The sequence below is a fragment of the Saccopteryx bilineata genome, chromosome 5, assembly GCF_036850765.1.
Source record: "Saccopteryx bilineata isolate mSacBil1 chromosome 5, mSacBil1_pri_phased_curated, whole genome shotgun sequence".
Classification (NCBI taxonomy): domain Eukaryota; kingdom Metazoa; phylum Chordata; class Mammalia; order Chiroptera; family Emballonuridae; genus Saccopteryx; species Saccopteryx bilineata.
This window is the reverse complement of record NC_089494.1, coordinates 6,440,233-6,459,587: the sequence shown is the minus strand read 5'-3', so window position 1 is coordinate 6,459,587 and position 19,355 is coordinate 6,440,233. Positions and strand designations below refer to the sequence as shown.

At 36.8% G+C, this 19,355-nt stretch overlaps 2 protein-coding genes across 6 annotated transcripts in view; one reads left to right on the top strand and one right to left on the bottom strand.

The window, feature by feature from the left end:
* GIGYF2 (GRB10 interacting GYF protein 2) overlaps positions 1 to 19,355 on the top strand; it is a 138,427-nt gene that overhangs the window by 56,827 nt on the left and 62,245 nt on the right. For all 5 annotated transcript variants that reach the window (XM_066233498.1, XM_066233499.1, XM_066233497.1 and 2 more), the window contains 2 exons: positions 25 to 136; positions 968 to 1,008. In XM_066233498.1, coding sequence (XP_066089595.1) covers positions 25 to 136; positions 968 to 1,008 — 153 coding nt within the window. The remainder of the gene's footprint in view (positions 1 to 24; positions 137 to 967; positions 1,009 to 19,355) is intronic.
* Positions 8,023 to 17,824, bottom strand: KCNJ13 (potassium inwardly rectifying channel subfamily J member 13). The gene is made up of 3 exons (XM_066233500.1): positions 17,718 to 17,824; positions 11,506 to 11,981; positions 8,023 to 9,532 (listed from the first exon to the last, which is right to left on the bottom strand). Exons 2-3 carry the CDS (start codon positions 11,963 to 11,965, stop codon positions 8,910 to 8,912), a joined length of 1,083 nt encoding a protein of 360 aa, XP_066089597.1. The 5' UTR covers positions 11,966 to 11,981; positions 17,718 to 17,824; the 3' UTR covers positions 8,023 to 8,909.

The following is a 19,355-nucleotide window of genomic DNA, read 5'->3' as shown; positions in this document are numbered from 1 at the left end:
TATCATTTTTTCTGTTATTTTCAGGCAGAGGTAGAGGTGAATGTGGTTTTTACCAAAGAAGCTTTGATGAAGTAGAAGGTGTGTTTGGTCGAGGAGGTGGCAGGGAAATGCATAGGTCGCAGAGCTGGGAGGAAAGGTAACTAAAGGATCCATATCTTGGTATAAAGTTTTCTTAGTGAAAAAACTTTTCTGCTTTCTGTAGAGGAGAAGCTGCTTTGTACAGTTACAAGTTTTCATTTTTTAAAAATGCTGTTAATTGTTAATGTCAAGTTGGATGTTAGAAATTTTTAAGTGATCTTTATTTAAAGGAAGAAGAAGCATTTTAGATAAATAGATTAATATGTTAGTACCTGCTTGGATATTTAATAATTAGATTTGCTATTTGGTGAGCATTCAGTGGGAAGCATTGACAGTTTTTGTTTGTTGCTGTTCATCAAAGCATCTTCTTTATATTGTTTGTGACTTTATAGTAAGTCTGTCAGGATAGGCAAGAACAGTTGTACATAGATCCACTCTGATGATATTTATAATATAAAATAATTGGAAACAAGCCGAATGGCTTAAAATCAGCATAGTTTCTTACATAATAGTGTATCCAAGGAAATGAATTCTATGTAACCATTAAAGTTAGGATGATTTTGAAAATATTTAATGATGTGGGAAAAAACGTTCAACACATCTAAAAACTGTGCAGCATGTATTTAAAATAAGCATATATCTAATTTAAAAATGTATCTAATTTAAAATAACATTTTTGACTCAATAGAAGCTAGCTTTTGGTATGTGAGATGGTAGATATTTTTATTTTTGTATTTGTTTTCTATATTTTCCAAATATTAGGCAGTAATCATTTATTTGTTTCATAATATGATAGGAAGAAATGCTATTATTAAAGATAGGAAAGTGTGTGTCATGGATGGGAAATCTATATTACTCTCAAGTCTTGTTTGAAACTTATCTTTTCTAGGGGTGACAGACGTTTTGAAAAACCAGGACGAAAAGATGTAGGTAAGGCTTTCTTACTGTTCTGAAGTATTTTTATCTGGGCTTCCATGATACCAGTTTTTTTTTCCTTCCATGGTACTAGTTTTTAACTAGGCTCCTGCCTACGGATACATTTATTAGAGATTGGCTCAGTTACCTGCACCTCTCCAGTAGATGGGGTGGTAGCACTGTTGCATTGGGAATTTCATGGTTATGTGAGGGCTTTGTTGGGTGAGACCAGGGCTGAGGTATATGACCATACCATTTACTTACTTTTACTTTTTAGGTCTGTGTCTTCTCTGCAAGACATATATTTTTTTTTTCCTTTTTTTTTTCTTTCATTTTTCTGAATCTGGAAACGGGGAGGCAGTCAGACAGACTCCCGCATGCGCCCGACCGGGATCCACCCGGCATACCCACCAGGGGCAATGTTCTGCCCCTCTGGGGCGTCGCTCTATTGCATCCAGAGCCATTCTAGCGCCTGAGGCAGAGGCCAAGGAGCCATCCCCAGCACCCGGGCCATCTTTGCTCCAATGGAGCCTCAGCTGCAGGAGGGGAAGAGAGAGACAGAGAGGAAGGAAGGAGAGGGGGAGGGGTGGAGAAGCAGATGGGCGCTTCTCCTGTGTGCCCTGGCCGGGAATCGAACCCGGGACTCCTGCACGCCAGGCCGACGCCCTACCGCTGAGCCAACTGGCCAGGGCCATATATATTCTTTTTTTTTAAATTGATTTAAATTTATTGTGTTTATATAGATTCAAGTGTCCCACCGAATACATCCCCCCCACCCCCATATTCCCCTCAACATCCCCTTTGCCCCCCTTCCCCCAACGCTCTCCCCCCTTCCTTCCAGGATTTGCTTTCCTGCTCTCTATAATGCTGTGTTATGTATATATAATAAGACATATATTCTTTATTAAGACTATCTTGTGAACTGAAATTTCAAGTTAGGAACCAGTCTGTTAACTTCTTTTCCAGTGTAGATAGCATCTTGCAGGTGAGAAGAAATAGAGAAAATACTGGAATGTTGGCTTTTGTATAAAAGAACTATGAATGTTCTTACTTTAGATATTTGGTCTTTTTGATATATAAACGTTTTTTTTTGTTTTGAAATGAGAGCAGTCAAAACAAATTGTATGGTTAAGGTAGCCACTGAATTAAGACAAACATTGTAAGAGAACAGAATTTCAGTGTTTAAGGTGAATTAATCATAGTTTATATTAAATATCTATAATATAAAGATGGGCTTTCTAACTGATTAAAGGTACTACCGTACAAACTGCCAGTAGGTGTTACTAATACCTGAGAGAAAAACATTCCAATTAATAGTAACATTGCAGTTATGAAAATTCCTATACAAATTTCAAATTCCTAGAAGTACCAGACATGTTCTCCAGAGCATGATTCTGACAGTGGTAAACATTTCTCAAAAACATACGTTAAATTTGTAAATATTGTTCTCATCCTGATTTGCAGATTGTTTTTTTAAAAACTAGTTATAATACCACTTTTGAATCACTGTTTACATATCAAACTTATCTTAACATATGTTATTTGAATTTTCCATTTATTATTATGATATTAGGAATATAAATAAAAAGCCATTAAATGAGTGTGTCATGCATAAATTTTGAACAAACTGGGTAGATAACGTACTGCTAGCTGAATGGTTTTACTCATATTGTAGACTATTAGGTAAGTATGATATTGGGGGTTTTGTCAGGATTTCTGCTCTCATCCTTGTTTGATTCAGCCCTTTTCCCAGTGAATATGGTGAGGTAATGAGTACTATAGTTTAAAGCAGTGGTTTTCAACCATTGTTCCGCCAGAAATTTTGTGCTGGTCCGCGAAAAAGTTAACCACCCTGGTGTTATACGAAATTTCTGGCAGACTGGCACCGGTCTGTGTACCGGCTGTTGGAAACCACTGGTTTAATTAGTACAGGGTTCAGAAGAAGATCACCAGTAATCTGAGCTTTCAGATAGTCAGTAAGCTCATAATAAATAGAGGTGATAACTGTTTTACAGAATTTTTAGGATTAAGTAAGAGTATGTGAACTCATTTATTCATTCAACGATTATTGAATTCCTACTCAGGTGATAGGCATTATGCTAAGTGCTAAATAATTATTCCTTTTCATTGGATGACACTGTTGATGTGTGATCAGATTTTCAAGTCATTTATATCTAGAGGGATAGCTGTAGAGAGGGACAGTTCAGACTTGGGATCAGAATTAAGGTGGAACCAGAAACTAGACCTAATCAGATGGAAGTTTAGTGGTAGAAAATACATTCTTGCTTAAATGAACTCTATACTTGAATGCATGGAGTAATTGTGTAACAGCAGCCTTCTGGAAGCTCTCTCAGTGGACTGTTAAATGTTAGTCCGCAGTGCCAGTGTGTCCAAGTGCAGCAGTTTCTAGCACTACAGTATCAGTCGGGTGGTAGAGAGGCCTGCTGTCTCCTATGCTGTCACAGGAGAACGTAAGTGTCATGCTCAGCACTGCAGCCAGAACTTGAAAGGATCCCTAGTTTGAGCAGGATGGATGGCTGAGCATTTGAAGCCCCGTGGTGGAGAATGCATGAAGAAAGTGGGTCTGTTTACATAGGAGACAAAATTACATGTAGACAGGATGGAGTGGTGAAGAGAGTTTATAGGACCACTCCCGGCAATTATTTGCTTAATAGTTATATAGAAGAGGAGTTTGACTTGATCTGTATGTGTCTAAAGGGCAGGTTTAAGGAGGCAGATATTTGACACAGTTTTAAAAATACCTAATAATTAAAGTCTGAAAATGGCTTGCTCAGTTGTGAGCTCCCTGTCATGGAAATAGCTTGATTGCAACTGTTTTGACACATAGTCACACTTTGGTGGTTTGGACTAAATGAGTATAAAGTTCCATTTTATTATTATTTGCCTTTTTCACATTTTAACTGTTGATTCAATAGTATAGTTTTCCCAATCACCTTCTTTTAAGAATATAGGTTCTTTTCTTCGCAAACGCTAAGAAAAGATATATTTTTGAAAAGGCAAGTTCCATAACACTGAATTGATGTGAAGTTGTGAAATGGTTAAGAGTATCAAGTAAGTTTTTCCTACTAAAATATCAGGCCAATTTCTACATATGTATTCAAATATGTATATATATCTTAGTGGCTTTTATTGTATTTTTTGATTAGATGCTCACTTTTAGGTTATTAACTATACTAATGACTGAGCTCTTTTTGTAAGCTACTTTTGTTGAAAATATTATAGATTAAAAATTGCTTGTTATTGTATCTAACAGTCTTCAGGAATAGCAGTACCTGTACTAAACTAGTTTGTTGGGACACTGGATATATTGATCAATTGTGAGATGTCTTATGACATTAAATTGAGAATAGAGTACAAAAGATGCCAGAATGATTTGTTCTTTTTTAAATTGGAGATGGTTCTTATGAATTCACTTCTTGTGTGGAGAGAAATGGTTGGAGTTAGAGACATATAGGTAAGAATCAGGTATAACCCCTGTGAACACCCATGGGAGAACTCATGGGAGAATTTGGAGAGAAGCTCGTTGATGATCATGGAATTCCTATTCAGTGGGGATTGATTGCTCCAAAAGGGGAGATCAGTTCCAGTGATCATCTTATAGTATGATTGATGATGAGATTACAAGATCACTAAAAAATAAGAAATGGTCCACATGATACCATTAGGTTCACAACCCAGTGTGACAACAATAAGTGCATTTGATGTGAAATACTTTAAAGTGGACAAAAAGCAGTTCTTGGCTGTTGGAACTGCTGGCAGTTGGTAATATGGGCTTGTCCATGAATAAAACTAGTCCTTATGGTTTTTAGTAACTACGTGTCTTCAGTTTGTTTACACCATCATGATATCCATATTGGTTTCCAGAAACACTTTTTAAGTTAGGTCTAACCTGGTCTTCCTGATCATGTACCTGAGATACATCACAGAGCTCCTAGGTGGCCCATTGTAGTAAGCTGTGTAGCCAGGAATTAAGAGTTTCTGTTCCTACCTCCTAGTAATTTGACCCCTCTTTCTATATGCACTCCATTCTCCTGAAAGGATAATGGCATTTTTGCAGAAAACTTAATTCTTTTTCTTTAAGTGAGAAGAGGGGAGACAGTGCAACAGATTCCCACATGTGCCCCAACTGGGATCTACCCAGTAACCTCCATCTGGGGCTGATGGTCAAATCAACCAAACTATTTTTAGCACCTGAGGCTGATGCACTTGGACCAACTGAGCTGTCTTCTATGCCTGAGGCCAATGCCTGAACCAGTTGAGCAACTGGGAGGGGAAAAGTGAGAGAAGGGGGAATAGAAGCAGATGATCACTTCTCTTGTGTGCTCTGACTGAGAATCAGATCTGAGATGTCTATATGCTGGGCTGTCTCTCTGTCAACTGACCCAGCTGGCCAGGGCTGAAAACTTAATTCTTTTTTTTTTTCTGTGACAGGAAGAGATACAGAGAGAGGGACAGATAGGGACAGACAGACAGGAAGGGAGAGAGATATGAGAAGCATCAATTCTTTATTGCAGCACCTTAGTTGTTCATTGATTGCTTTCTCATATGTGCTTTGACTGGGAGCTGCAGCAGACCGAGTGACCCCTTGCTCAAACCAGTGACCTTGGGTCCAAGCTGGTGAGCTGTGCTCAAACCAGATGAGCCTGTGCTCAAGCCAGTGACCTTGGGATTTCGAACCTGGGTCCTCTGCATCCCAGTCTGATTTCCTATCCACTGTGCCACCACCTAGTCAGGAAACTTAATTCTTAACATAGAAAATGTGATTCTTTGAATTGAAAAAATGAATCATTTTTTTGGAAACTTTCAGTCCCCTAGACCAGTAATTTTCTTTTTTAACTTTATTTATTGATTTTTTTAAATTGAAAAAATGAATAGTTCTTTTGGAAACTTTCAGTCCCCTAAACCAGTAATTTTCTTTTTAAACTTTATTTATTGATTTTTTTTTTTTAAGAGAGAGAGGGGGAAGTAGGGATGGGGAGAGACAGAGACAAATACAGAAACATCGATTTGTTCCTGTTTGTGCCCTGATTGGGGATTGAACTGGCAACTTCTGCACATTGAGACGATGGTCTAACCAATTGAGTTATCTATCTGGCCCTGGCTAGACCAGTGATTTTCAATTGCTGTGCCACAAGGATCTTTAAAACATGCAGTACCTGACAATTTGGCCCTGGCCGGTTGGCTCAGCGGTAGAGTGTCGGCCTGGCGTGCGGGGGACCCGGGTTCGATTCCCGGCCAGGGCACATAGGAGAAGCGCCCATTTGCTTCTCCACCCCTCCCTCCTTCCTCTCTGTCTCTCTCTTCCCCTCCTGCAGCCAAGGCTCCATTGGAGCAAAGATGGCCCCGGCACTGGGGATGGCTCCTTGGCCTCTGCCCCAGGCGCTAGAGTGGCTCTGGTCGTGGCAGAGCAACGCCCCCTGGTGGGCAGAGCATCGCCCCTGGTGGGCGTGCCCGGTGGATCCCGGTTGGGCGCATGTGGGAGTCTGTCTGACTGTCTCTCCCCGTTTCCAGCTTCGGAAAAATACACACACACACAAAAAAAAAAAAAAAAAAAAAAAAAAAAAATAGAAGAAACAAACAAACAAACAAACAAACAAAAAAAACATGCAGTACCTGACAATTTAGTCATGGGCACTGACCTCTTTTCCCTTAGAGTGTCAAAAAAAAAAAAGACAACAGCCAGTAGAACAATAGCTGTCCAGAATGAATGAATCAAAATTATACTTATTTTTTTGTCAGATTGGCAAAAAAAATATAATGTATTTTTTGGGTGTCTTGCAGAATTTTAGTAATTAGTTTATGTGTGCATGCCATAAGATGAAAAAGATTGAAAATCATTGCCCTAGACAAAAATGTTTGATTGCAGTTTTTAGTTATCTAGTTTTGAAATATTTTGAAAACAGTATTGATATACCAACAGAGTATTTTTTCAAGGTGTACGTGTAGAGGGAAGTCATATCTTTTTTCAGATGTGTAAATAGTGTACTAGAATCTGCTTCATTATAGGGAGGTTAACTAGCTCCCAGGTCTCACTCACTCCCTTTGTTGTGTCAGTTTGGGCAGCTTCACTTAACTGTTTGGATTGTGACCTATGGAAATGACATAGAGCTTTTAGGAAAAAAACATACCATGTAAATATTTATACAACTTTTATTTTCACAGGTTAAGCGAATCTTGTTACTTTATTATAGAAATAAGATTTATTGCTGTCTATTTGTGTTACAAACAGTTTTGGGTTGAAAAAGAAATCTTGATCTAATACTTAAAATAAGAATGCCTAAGATTTTCAAACAGCAAAAGTTCACAATAATTAGGTTTCTGTGTCTTTGATACTCTTCTGCTGTTACCAGTTTTGGACCACTCCAGGATTCTTCTTAATTTCTTTTCCTTTTGGTCAAAGAGCAGAAAAATGTGAGTTGCTTCTGTGCCCTGCTCTTCACAACTGCTTGCTTTTCCTCATCTAGTCTTTATTTCAAGAGATGATTCCTGCGTGGGTTATCACCAGGGGGGACGGTTAATTTTTTACTTCCCCATGTAAACCTGAATAAGGGAAATTTCAGAAAAGAAGAGCAGCCACAAATCTATTTGAAATTTGATAGGGTGATTTATTTGGTTCTTGTTTTCTTTGAGAACAGTTTGATTTTTTATTGAAATGAAAAATATACAAAGGATAGTCTAAACTGGATGTGTAAGGGAAAGAGTTCTCTTAGTATATATAAAGTAAAAATTGAAGCAGAGAAAGTGTAATTTTCAGGGGGTATTAGATTTGGAAAGAAATAATAGATTCATCTAGTCCGACCTCCTACGGATGAATAAACACTCATTTTGTGTTTATAGAAAAAACTATTTGAAGTTGGAAACAGGAATTTGGGTTTGAAAATACTTCATTGCCTAATTATTTTTTGCTTTATCTATTGTATATTTTTTTCTAGTTGATTTACATCTGACTAAACCTTTGTATCTATAAAAACTTAAATATAGAGTTACCTAAAAGCTGGTATGGGTATTTTGTGGTGTTTTTTTTTATGCCATTGAATGGATCATAAATAGGGAGGGAATGTTTTTACTTAGGTTGCAAGCCATTTAATGAGCAGTTGATTATAATTTTTAAATTACTAGTTGATTATTATGCAGGGTAGCTTTAATGGAGGTATAATTTTGTGTCTCCTCTGCTAGAAGTACCACCACAGGTTCCAATGGGGCTGGGGCTTATCTTACTTTCTCTGATCACTTTCTGCCACAAATGTATGAACGTTTGTTTGGGTGTCATACTCAAATGCTTTTGGAGTTAGGCATAAATCTATACTTCGCTGTTTTTCTTGTGAAGTTTTGTTCTTAGCTGTTAAAATTAAGGGGATATTTCTTTTCTCAGTTTTGTAGTCCATTGACTTAAAGGAATGGTCTTTGTTGTCTTGAAAAAAATAACAGTTTTAAAAGGATGTTCACTAAATATTGTGAAATCATCTATCTACCCAGGGAGCTAGGTTGAAACTAGACTGCTGCTTCAACTTGCAGATAAAAATGAGAGTTTTATGGTTGATTTTCTTAAGAGTTTAGCTGTATTAAACTTCACTGTCCATTTTACCTTTATTATTGGTATCGTACCACGTTTTTATAAATTCATCAGCATTTTTATGTAAATATTTTTATGTCTTGTTAAGATGCACTGATATCAGCAGATAACCACACATACAAACTTTGTAAAGTAGAATGTTGTATTTCCACAATATATATTGTTAGCTCAGCCATTTTTTATGGGCATAGGCTTGATGTAATCAGGTAAATGTATTCAGCATTGGAAAAAAATAAAGCATGAGATGTGATGAAGGAAAAGTAGCTGCATAACTGGCTGGATATATTTAATACATTACAAAATAGGGTGCTATGGATACATCTTACTCTGTCAGTCCTGTTTCAGAGATCTGAAAATTGTCAATGCTTTGTCCATTGATACGGATGTCCAGGTCAGTCCTGTTTGGGCTCTTAGAGACCAGAGGAGTTGGAAGGTCCGGAACAGTCTTGTCGAAATTCTCCATCTTGATTTGATATTCACCTTTGGAACCTCGGGCCAGCAGAGAGGCAAAACAGTGGTGTAACATGATCTCAGAGGGTAGGTAGGATGTCCTCCTTTGGCATATTTCTCCTGTGCCTTCTTGCATTGCTGAGAGGAATACAACTAATTCGAAGTGGGGAGGATTTTCCTGCTGGAGCAGAGTAGCCAGAGGACTTGAAGGTATAATGGAGTGATAGTAGGTTAGTGGAAAGATAAAGAATGGACATTCCTTAGAACTGATGCCATCGAGGTGGAAGTCCACACTGGTCTGGTAAAGTTCACCGTTTTCTCTTTCCTGGTAGAGGATAGCCGAGACCTTAACACTGGTTAGAGGGCTGGGGCGAGTGTTAGCCACCTGGAAAATCAGATTAGGTTTGCCGTCTCTGTGGGTCACTACTGCCAAGTCAGTGAAGCGAATTGAGAACGCTCGATTTTTTGGCCGGGCAATCTTCGCCACAAAGGCACCTAAATTAGAAACCATTAGTTTTTTTTAGAATTAACACTTTACATATCAATACCTTTTCTGAATGAGAAGGGTATATCAAATATTTATGCATATCTGAGTGCCATGCTTTCCAAATGAGTGAGGAATTGAACTCCTTAATCTGGGTAGTCTTATTTGCCTGGAGAATATTTGAAAGTATACATATACTCATTTAAAAATTATGATTTCAAAATGGATAAACATAATTAATTTTTTTACAGAGAAATGTAAAACTTTATCCTTAGTGTATTTTAAAGTCAGAGAATGGTTATCTCCTATATTCCTGCCTCTGTTTTTTTAAAAAAGTAACAAAATAAATGCATTTAGGTGCAGCCAGATTATTTCAAGCCTAAATAGAGATTAAAGTAGAATGATTTGAGGTGGGGAAGGAACTGTTAGATACATTGAGGATTCTTTACTTTGAAGTTTATATGGGCCCCCTGCTCTGGGTTTGTTTTTTAAAGACTGGCTCTCAGTGCATCCTTCCTATTCCTAGGTCAGGGTTTCATAGCCACCTTTGTGCCATGGAGCTTTTTGGCAAGCAGATCTGTGGAGTTATGCCCTAACTGCATAACAATAAAACACATCAAAAGGAAACCAAATACACTGAAATCCAGTTGACTGTTTTAAAAATTGTATTATGTCGTATTATGTGTGCTTTATTAATACATTAAATAACAACATACAGTGGTGGACTTACTACTGTAATATATTGAAGTATTGCACTGTGATATGAAAATATCTGTGATTTCAGGTATTACTGATACTGTTTTTTGTTGCTTACATTTATCATCAAAGGAAATGCCAAATTTTAGTTAGGAGTTAGTGAAAAAGGATGCAAGTTTTTTCTGTTTAAGTTCACAGACACCTTAAATTTTATCTAATGACCAATCCAGTTGAAGACCTTCTGTTGTAAAGGTTGTAGAGCTATTTGTTAGCACACTGGGACTTCATTCTAGATCACCCTTCATGTGGCCATTGCTAACTTTCTCATTATTAATTAGGTAGAGTCTTAAGAACAAGGTTTCTTTGTATTGTACTATGCTTAATTGTACATATCACTTATAAGAACTATCTAAATTCCACTTGTGTGTTTATTGCTTTATAAGCAAAATTTCATAATCTTTGTGGCCATTTTTCCAGTGCATTTTGCTAAGAATGTGTATACACACCATGCTGACTTTGATGCTCTGGGCTCACTAATATTGAGCAAATGTTGAAAAGATGAACTCAGAGGAGAAAATTCTAGCCAAGTTTAAAAAATCAGATTCTTGGCCCTGGCTAGTTAGCTCAGTGGATTGAGCATTGGCCTAGTATATGGACATCCCGAGTCTGATCCCCAGTCAGGGCACACCGTAGAAGTGACCATCTGCTTTTCTTCCCCTCTCTCTCCCCCTTCTCTCTTTCTTTCCTTCTCACAACTAGTGGCTCGATTGGTTAAAACGTAGGCCTCAGGTGCTGAGGATGGCTTGGTTGATTCAAGCATTGGCCCCAGATGGGGGTTGCTGGCTGGATCCTGGTTGGGGCACATGTGGGAGTCTATCTCCCCCTCCTCTCACTTAAAAAAAATCAAATAAAAAAAAAAAACACAAATTAAAAAAAAATCAAATTCCTCTCAGGTAGAATGTCAAAATATATGCTGATATTTATGTATTTATTTAACAAAATATTTAGCTTCTCTGAAAACTTAATTTTTTTTTTTGGCATAGGATGTTGCTACAAGTTAGTGTCATAATGATCCTTTTTTTCCCTAAGATGTTCCAATAGGTGAAATTTAAGTACTGAGTCATATTCTCATAACTTCTCCTGTTGTTGGTCCCTAGCTTCTCCTTTCAGTCTCAGGCATTGCCTGCTAATAATGCAAAGAAATGATTCTATAACACAGTTGTTTAGAACTGACTGTATACTCTTAACAAAAAATTTCATAATTTTTTTAAAGAACAAAAACAATTACCTGTGATAAAAGCCTCTAGCATGAGGCCTAGGAGCATTTGTATGGCAAGTAGGGCAATTGCACTTGGACAGTCACCACTGGGGAACATGGTACCATAACCAATTGTGAGTTGTGTCTCCAGGGAGAAGGAGAATGCAGCTGTGAAACTGGTGATGTACTTGACACAGATAGTGTGGTTTTCAGGTGGGGCATCATGGTCTAGTTCCAGGTCACCGTTCATCTCGGCTAGCACGTACCAGAGCACCGCAAAGACAAGCCAGTGCACAACAAAAGAGGCAGAAAAGACCAACATCATCCAGCGCCAGCGCATGTCCATTAGGATTCCCCAGGCATCCCGAAGATAGACGAGGCCTCTCTGAGCGCCATCCATCTGAAGTGTGCTGTGGCCATCCTTGGTGACCATTCTCCGGTATCTCTGAGTTAGGAGAGGAGCAATGACTTTGCAATTACTGCCATCCATCTCAGGCTGTAAATCTCTGAAATCAAGAGGTTTACAGTTAATACTAAATTCTGAGACCCCAGTCACTTTGTAATGTCTTTGGAATGCTTTTGTGACTGTTAGACAGGCTTTTCTAGGCTGACACTGTTTCTCTTTTCTCTCTACATAAGGCGGTATTTTCTAAGGCATTTGTTTGATAGCTAGTCATGGGTTGCCTTAGGGTATCATTGTTTACGAGAATGACTGTTGAAATATTGTTTGGCATTTTAACATTTTCAAGTATATTTTAAAGTTCCTGAGGGTTGGAATTATTGTTCATTGCCTTATTGACATCTTGTGTCTTTCTTGAACAAGTCCGTACATCAAGTACTTACTGGCTTTACTAAACATTATTTGTAAATAAAAACTTTTCATAATTAATGATTTATCGTTATAAAAGATTCATAATTAAAAGGAATATTAAATATTTGGGTTCCTCTGTGTAAATAATTAGAAATTATTTGGAAATGTACTGTTAAACTGTACGTAAATTATTTTTTTAAAGATTTTATTTATTGATTTTACAGAGTAGGGGGTGAGGGAGTGGGAATTATCAGCTCATAGTTGCTTCATGTTAATTGTTCATTACTTGCTTGTCATATGTGCGTTTACTGGCAACTGGTGACTTCAGTAATCCAGGTCGATGCTCTCTACCCACCGTGCCATCACAGGCCAAGGCTGTCTATAAATGTTTTGATGCCAAACTTAGAGGTAGGACAAGACTAGTTATGGGTCTAATATATACCTTCTACTTAGCATATTGAAAGTTTTGTGATCAGGTTCTCTTTGTTTTTGTCACTTTGCGACCATTTCATGGAGTCTTTTTTTCCCTGTTGATGGAATGTTGCCCTTTTAAAAAATATTCTAGATGATGATTAGATTGTAGGGTAGAGAATTATTTTCTTGGCAAAATAAGAAATTCTAGGTAAAGATTTCTAAATAATACCAATTTTGAAAGTGGGTAAATCTTTGAGTTTAATAAACTAAAAAAATCATTTGTACATCAAATGGCAATTTTTAAAAGATAATTAATGTAATTTTTAGTTGTAAACAGTTTTTATCAGTGGTGAATAGAAATATACTGTTGTGTGTGTGTTTTTTTTAAAGTGAGAGGAGTGGAGATAGACTCCCACATGTGTCCCAGCCAGGATCCACCCAGCAACCCTTGTCTTGGGCCAATGCTTGAATCAACCGAGCCATCCTCAGCGCCTGAGGCTGATGCTCAGACCAACTGGGCTATTCAGCACCTAGGGCCTATGCTTTAACCAATCTATCCACTTGCTGGGAGAGGGAAGGGAAGAGAAGCAGATAGTTGTTCCTCTTGTGTGCCCTGACTGGGAATTGAACCTGGAATGTCTGTATGCTGGGCTGACACTGAATCCACTGAGCAAATCAGCCAGGGCTATACTATGTGTTTTCTATGTGACCGTCCTTGCATGTGACAAAGGAGTCATGAGACTTGTATAGACACTACCAGGAACCAAAAGGCAAATGCTTCTTTGCTCCTTGAATGTTCCTCTCTCTTTGTCACAATTCAGTGGTAGGAATTATATTTGACTCTTTTACTTGCTTCTTCCTTTAGAAGTAGATGTCCTTGGAAGTAATGCATATTCCTTTTAACCTTTTGAAGGAGAGTGCTACTTAAAGTGGACTAGAGGCTAGAGCTAGCTAGGTTGTTGTTTGGGTTTGCTGGATCCTTCCTATATCTAGACTTTGGAGACTGCCTTTATGTGTTGTTGGAGTAAATATTGACCATCCAGGTATATACTTTCTTCCTTGTCCTGAGGCCAATTTATCATTTATCAGTGATAATAGAGAGATTCTCTCTTGCATTTCTTTTCAGATTTGAGTTACTGATGAACACTGGAATGATTAATAAATTTATTTAGATTAGATGGCTATTTCAGTTTCATATTATAAACTTAAAAAAAACTTAGGGCAATAATGTTTTTTAATGTGTTATTCTTAACAAGTTGATAATATCATATTACTTAGTGTACTTTTTTTTTTCTTGGCACAGCTATTTAATGACTCATTTTGCTAGATTCTTTAAATGTTTTAGAAGACCTCATCTCTGCCCTTTTGGAAATAATAATAACAATAACAACAAAATATTCATACACACTGTGCTTAGGTGCTTTCTTATTGCATTATCTCTGATTCTTTAGTGTCTCAGCAAGATAGACATTATCATTCCATTTTTTAGATGAGGTCCCTGAGGATCAGGCAGATAAATTTACACAAGGCAGGTGGTGGCCTTGAATTATTTGAATTATTAACCAAGTCTGGCTAACTTCACAGCTGATTATTATTATTATTATTTTTTTTTTTTTCCTACAAGAAGCTGTTGAGAGAATTTGGTGAAATAAGTCTTTCCTGAGATACCTGGTATTGCATTCACAAAATAATCTGTGACAGCAGGTGTTTTCAGCACTTTTAATAGATGCTCTTCTTGTGCCCATAACTGTCTCAAGTATCTATATATTTTATACCATTGTTACCTTTACACATGATTCTTATGACAGTAATGATTAATAATATTAGCTAGAATCTATTGTTTGTTATGTGCCAGGAATCATACCAAACACTTTAAATATATTAACTCATGTGAAGCCAGTAGCCAATGCCTGGCCAGGATAATCTCTCAGTAAGTATTAGTTGCTTTATTGTTATAAATAACGTTTTTTTAACTTTCAGAGTAAAAGTCCCATTATTATGCCCATTTTATAGATAATGAGACTGAGGCACAGTGTGTTTTCTAAGATCACAAAGGTAGTAGTAAATCCCATACTGAATTCATAGTTCAGAGTTAGTGCTATATTGCCTCTTTGACCCTAGCTAACATTCATGAATAACACAATGTTTTGTTTGACAAATTTTGTTCAAGAGCCACTACAGAATACTTGTTCTTCAGGACTGGTTGCTTAAGTTCAAACCTATGATTTGTAGGCAAGAAATATATTTTCAGTTTAGGAAGACATCTTTTAAGATTTAAAGGTTAGTACAGAATCATTACATGTCAACCTAGGCTTGTACAGATCAATGTAAATTAAAGCAAAATGTGGAGAAGAGAGTTCTTAACGTAGCATCACAACAACTGACCTTGTTATATTTTGCCAGATGAGGAAATGATATTAAAAATATAATACTATCATAATTTTATAAAAGACATTCTGACATTGGAAGAGGAAGAAGGCTGTAATGATAAAGGTAGTTGGCTGGGACCACTGCATGGTTTTGTGTCACCCACAGCATTGTCCTGTAGCACTCCTGCCTGTGTGAAAGTCCCCATCGTGGGCTTCTACACTAGTGCTTTTTCCACTATAGGGACCACTGATTGCTTATTGTTTCACAATAATTCTCGGGGGAAAGTTACATGATTCTTCTTGACTTTCAGTCTGCTTCTTTAAGTTCTAAAGTGCATTACCTGGGAGATAGCCTCTCTATACATGCTATAGCTAACAAAATTAATTATTCTCATTTGGGCCTTTTCATGGTCGTTACGTGTAGCACCCATGCTCTAGGCTTTTACGATTTCATTCTTTTTCTCTTGCAGATAAATAATTAAATACATGGAAAAACCTTTGAACGGGGAAGTCAAAAGGCTAATAGTAAAGTAGCAAAGCAGTACCTTTTTATGTATAAAGCTTTGTTAGATCTTGTTCAGATTGTATTGGGGAGTGGAGAGAAGTAAGATATGATCGCCACCTAACATGACCCTGTCTGACTCCATTCTTTTGACTCATGTAGTCAGTGTGTTAGTATAAGGAAGACAAGGTAGGGATCTAGCTGGCTAGGCTCTGGCTCTAGCTGGGTCACTGTGGGCAAGCCACCCCATCTCCTTTGCCAGGCTTCTTTATATTAAAAAAGGAAAGGGAAAAGGGAATTAAATATACGATCCCTTAAAACCCTAAGTATTTATAAACTTACTCTCATTTTCCTCAACTGATAGGTTTTCTGTTTGATTTTTTTTCTATATGATGTTATGTCTGCTTTAAATCATTTAAAATATCATTGCCTGATATATGTAGATTTTCTTTCCACTAAATTTAAAAGTGTTTGATGGGTAGATGTTATGTTTATGCTATTATATTTCCAAGTAAGTTGCACATTCCTGTAGGCATTCAAGTGCATTTTTAAAAATTTAATTTTGAACGATAGTTGGCATACAATGTTATATTAGTTTCAAGCGTACAACAGTGATTAGATGTTTACCGTATTTCCCCTTGTATAAGACAACCCCATGTATAAGACACACCTTAATTTGGGGGCCTGAAATTTGAAAAAATATGTATTACATAAAGTTATTAAACTCAAGTTTTATTCATCATAAAATTCATACAACTCCTCAACACTGTCAAAACTCCCATCCATTAGCTTGTCCTCATCTGTGACTAATTGACAAATCACTGTCTTCAACAATGAGCGCAAAAACAAGCGCTAAAAAGTGGGAAATGCAAGTAAAAAAACCCTACAACCACTATATAAGACGCACCCAGTTTTTAGACCCCCAAATTTTTCTGGAAAAGGTGTGTCTTATACATGGGGAAATATAGTATATACTTTATGGAGTTATGAACACTGAATTTAGTAACCATCTGCACCCACCTTACATTGTTATTACAATATTATTGACTATATTCCCAATGCTGTGTATTATATCCCTATGACTGGCAGTTTTTACTTCTTAATCTCCTTAACCTCTTGTGCCCATTTCCCCCACCTGCCTCCCATCTGGTAACCATTGGATTCTCTGTATCTATGAATTTGTTTCTGTTTGTTTGGATTATATTTATCTTGGTTTGTATTTATATGATTCTCATAAACTGATCCCAACAGAAAGTTGAATCGAAGTTTGAGAAGGTTTGCTTGTACCTCTCTGTGTGTGGGCTGTAAAATTTTTGCCCAATTATAAACTGTTTGGTGGAAAAATAGTACTTCATATATATGATAGTTTGGCTGCTTCATTGGTCATCAAAATAATGGATTCATTCTACTCATTAGATTGTAGCTCTGTAAACTCTCTTATTACCTTGTTGTAATGTAGTAGTATAGTTCATATTAAACAGTTAACATACAGGCTATAGCAACAAATGTTAAATAATTACAGTATTACTATGTATTTGTTCACATCTGGTATAAACTTTAGGACTGTATAGAGTCTTATAATTAGTTGTCTTTCCAATCCCTCCATAATCAGGGCACACTGTGTGAGTTCTAACTCTATTATATAAGCTAAAAGAACCTTTTAAATTCCTTTTTGCCAAAGCATATAATTTCAGTAATCCATTCTTAAAACAAAATTTAAAATTAGAATGCTCATCGCTTTTTTCATGGATTAAAGAAATAAAAACAAATTTTTCTTTTTTGCCATTTGTTTTTGTATGCTCATTAGGGATTCTTTAATCCCTTTCAAAAGAAAAAGATACATTTTGTTAAAAGTTACTGAAATTTTTTAGGGTTTTTCTCTTCATTTCTATATTATAATGGAGAATTAGTATACATTTAATAAAACAATTAAGAAAATTTTCAGTAATACTTTCAGTAGAACCATTTATTCTATTTATAAAATTTAAGGAAAAAGAATAAAGAACCTTAACATATGACCCTGTAGGTAATGTCTTTGTTTTAAAACTCTTTTGGCAATATCTAGCTCTGTCCCTATTTGCCAGTCACCTTTCTTGTTCCCCTTTAAGGAAAGAAATAAGAATGAATATTCTTTTCATGTACTCACCAGTTTTTTTTGCTGGGTCAGCCTGTATGCACAGGTAGTCTTGAGGAAACTTTCAAAGTTGGTCTTTTTGATGAGGTAATTTTACTCTACAAGTCTAGTTTGTAGGCTTTCTTCTTGGACTGGGTTTACAGTTCACATTCCTCTGTTTATAATGTCGTGGGGGCTGGTTTCAGCTGAAGCTGATATGATTGGTCACTTAGTCTGCAGGGGGGCCAATTAGCTCTGATCATGTGGAAAAGAATGCTGGTTTGTTAGGAAGGTCTTTCTTTACCCAACACAAACCTTAACAACTCTGGAGAAAGCCTCCAGACCTGACTTGGAGAAGGGGTGCATTTTTTCCCTCTAATCTGGACCGGTCTTTAGTAAGTTTCCATAATCTTACTTAAGAGTTTATTTAAAAGTTCAAAGGGATAAAATTCCCTGCAAGATTTCCTTTCAGCAGTCTTTCCGTATATAGCATGTTGAAGTGTGAGGTATTTCCTTAACTAATCTGTTTTCCCCCTTTATTTCTTTGGGAAGATATCATTGGATAAGGACTTTTAGGTATGAATTAATGAAATAATTTTTACCAGTTTTCTTTCCCTATCCCATCTCCTCAGAATGACTGTCACTAATTCTAGAACTAGTAATATATGTAATTTAGTTACCTGAGATCTTTTGGGGGAGGCAAGAGGCAGGCTTTTTTTAAGGCTATTGTACCCAGACTTTGAATAAGAATAAACTTGTTTGGTTTCTTGTACTTATCTTTAAAAAACACGCCAGTATGAGAAAACTGAAGTATTGTCTGAAGGTGTGCTTTAGTGAGTGTCGAGATGTTTCCCTGGAAGATACTGACCACATGCAGGAAGTCATAATGTTGAGGGTTCAGAAAATTTAACTTAACATCTAAATAGTGTTTAGCGGGAAAACATCTCTGATTCAGCCTGTAGCAACCTTGAAATTAGCTGTGGGGTAGATTTATGTAATATAAAGCCTTACTGAGCAATACTTTCCTCCACCTCCATTAGCTGCTGATTTTAAAACTTTGATCAAATGTCACATGTAAGAGGATCTTAGAAACAAAGGCTGTGATTATTCAAAGTAAAATCATGGAAGGCCTGCTGGGAAAATTATTAATGTAGACCAATATAATGCTACTTAGAAAGTGAAATCCGCCTTTGTAGATTCCTTCCCTGCCCCCTACAATTAAAGAAATATATTAATTCCTTCTTTGTTTTATTAATGCCAAACATTTCAGTACAAGTTCAGACACAGCATTGGAAGCTGTGAGCTTCAGAACTAGAGAAGGTATAAGCATAAAGGAGGGACTTGTGATGTAATGCCGGTTTCCTGCCTTTGCTGGTAGGAGGTATACTTTACAGTTTACATCAATTGTCAGCTAACGGTTTGAGGGGAAAAGCCAGAGTCAATACAGTGTAATAGCGCCTTTCAAAGAAGTAGAAGTACTGGAGTGTATCTGCCATGTGTTTTGAATAGACATTCTAACATGCAGGATAGTGAAGGATTTTACCAAACTTAGAAGCCCCTTTTCACAATAGACTCCATTTAAGAATATAGTGAGGGAAAAATGATTTGGCAAAATGATTATCAAGAAATGTCTCAAGTGCAAAAGTGTTCTGGTTTCTGGATTTCTACAAT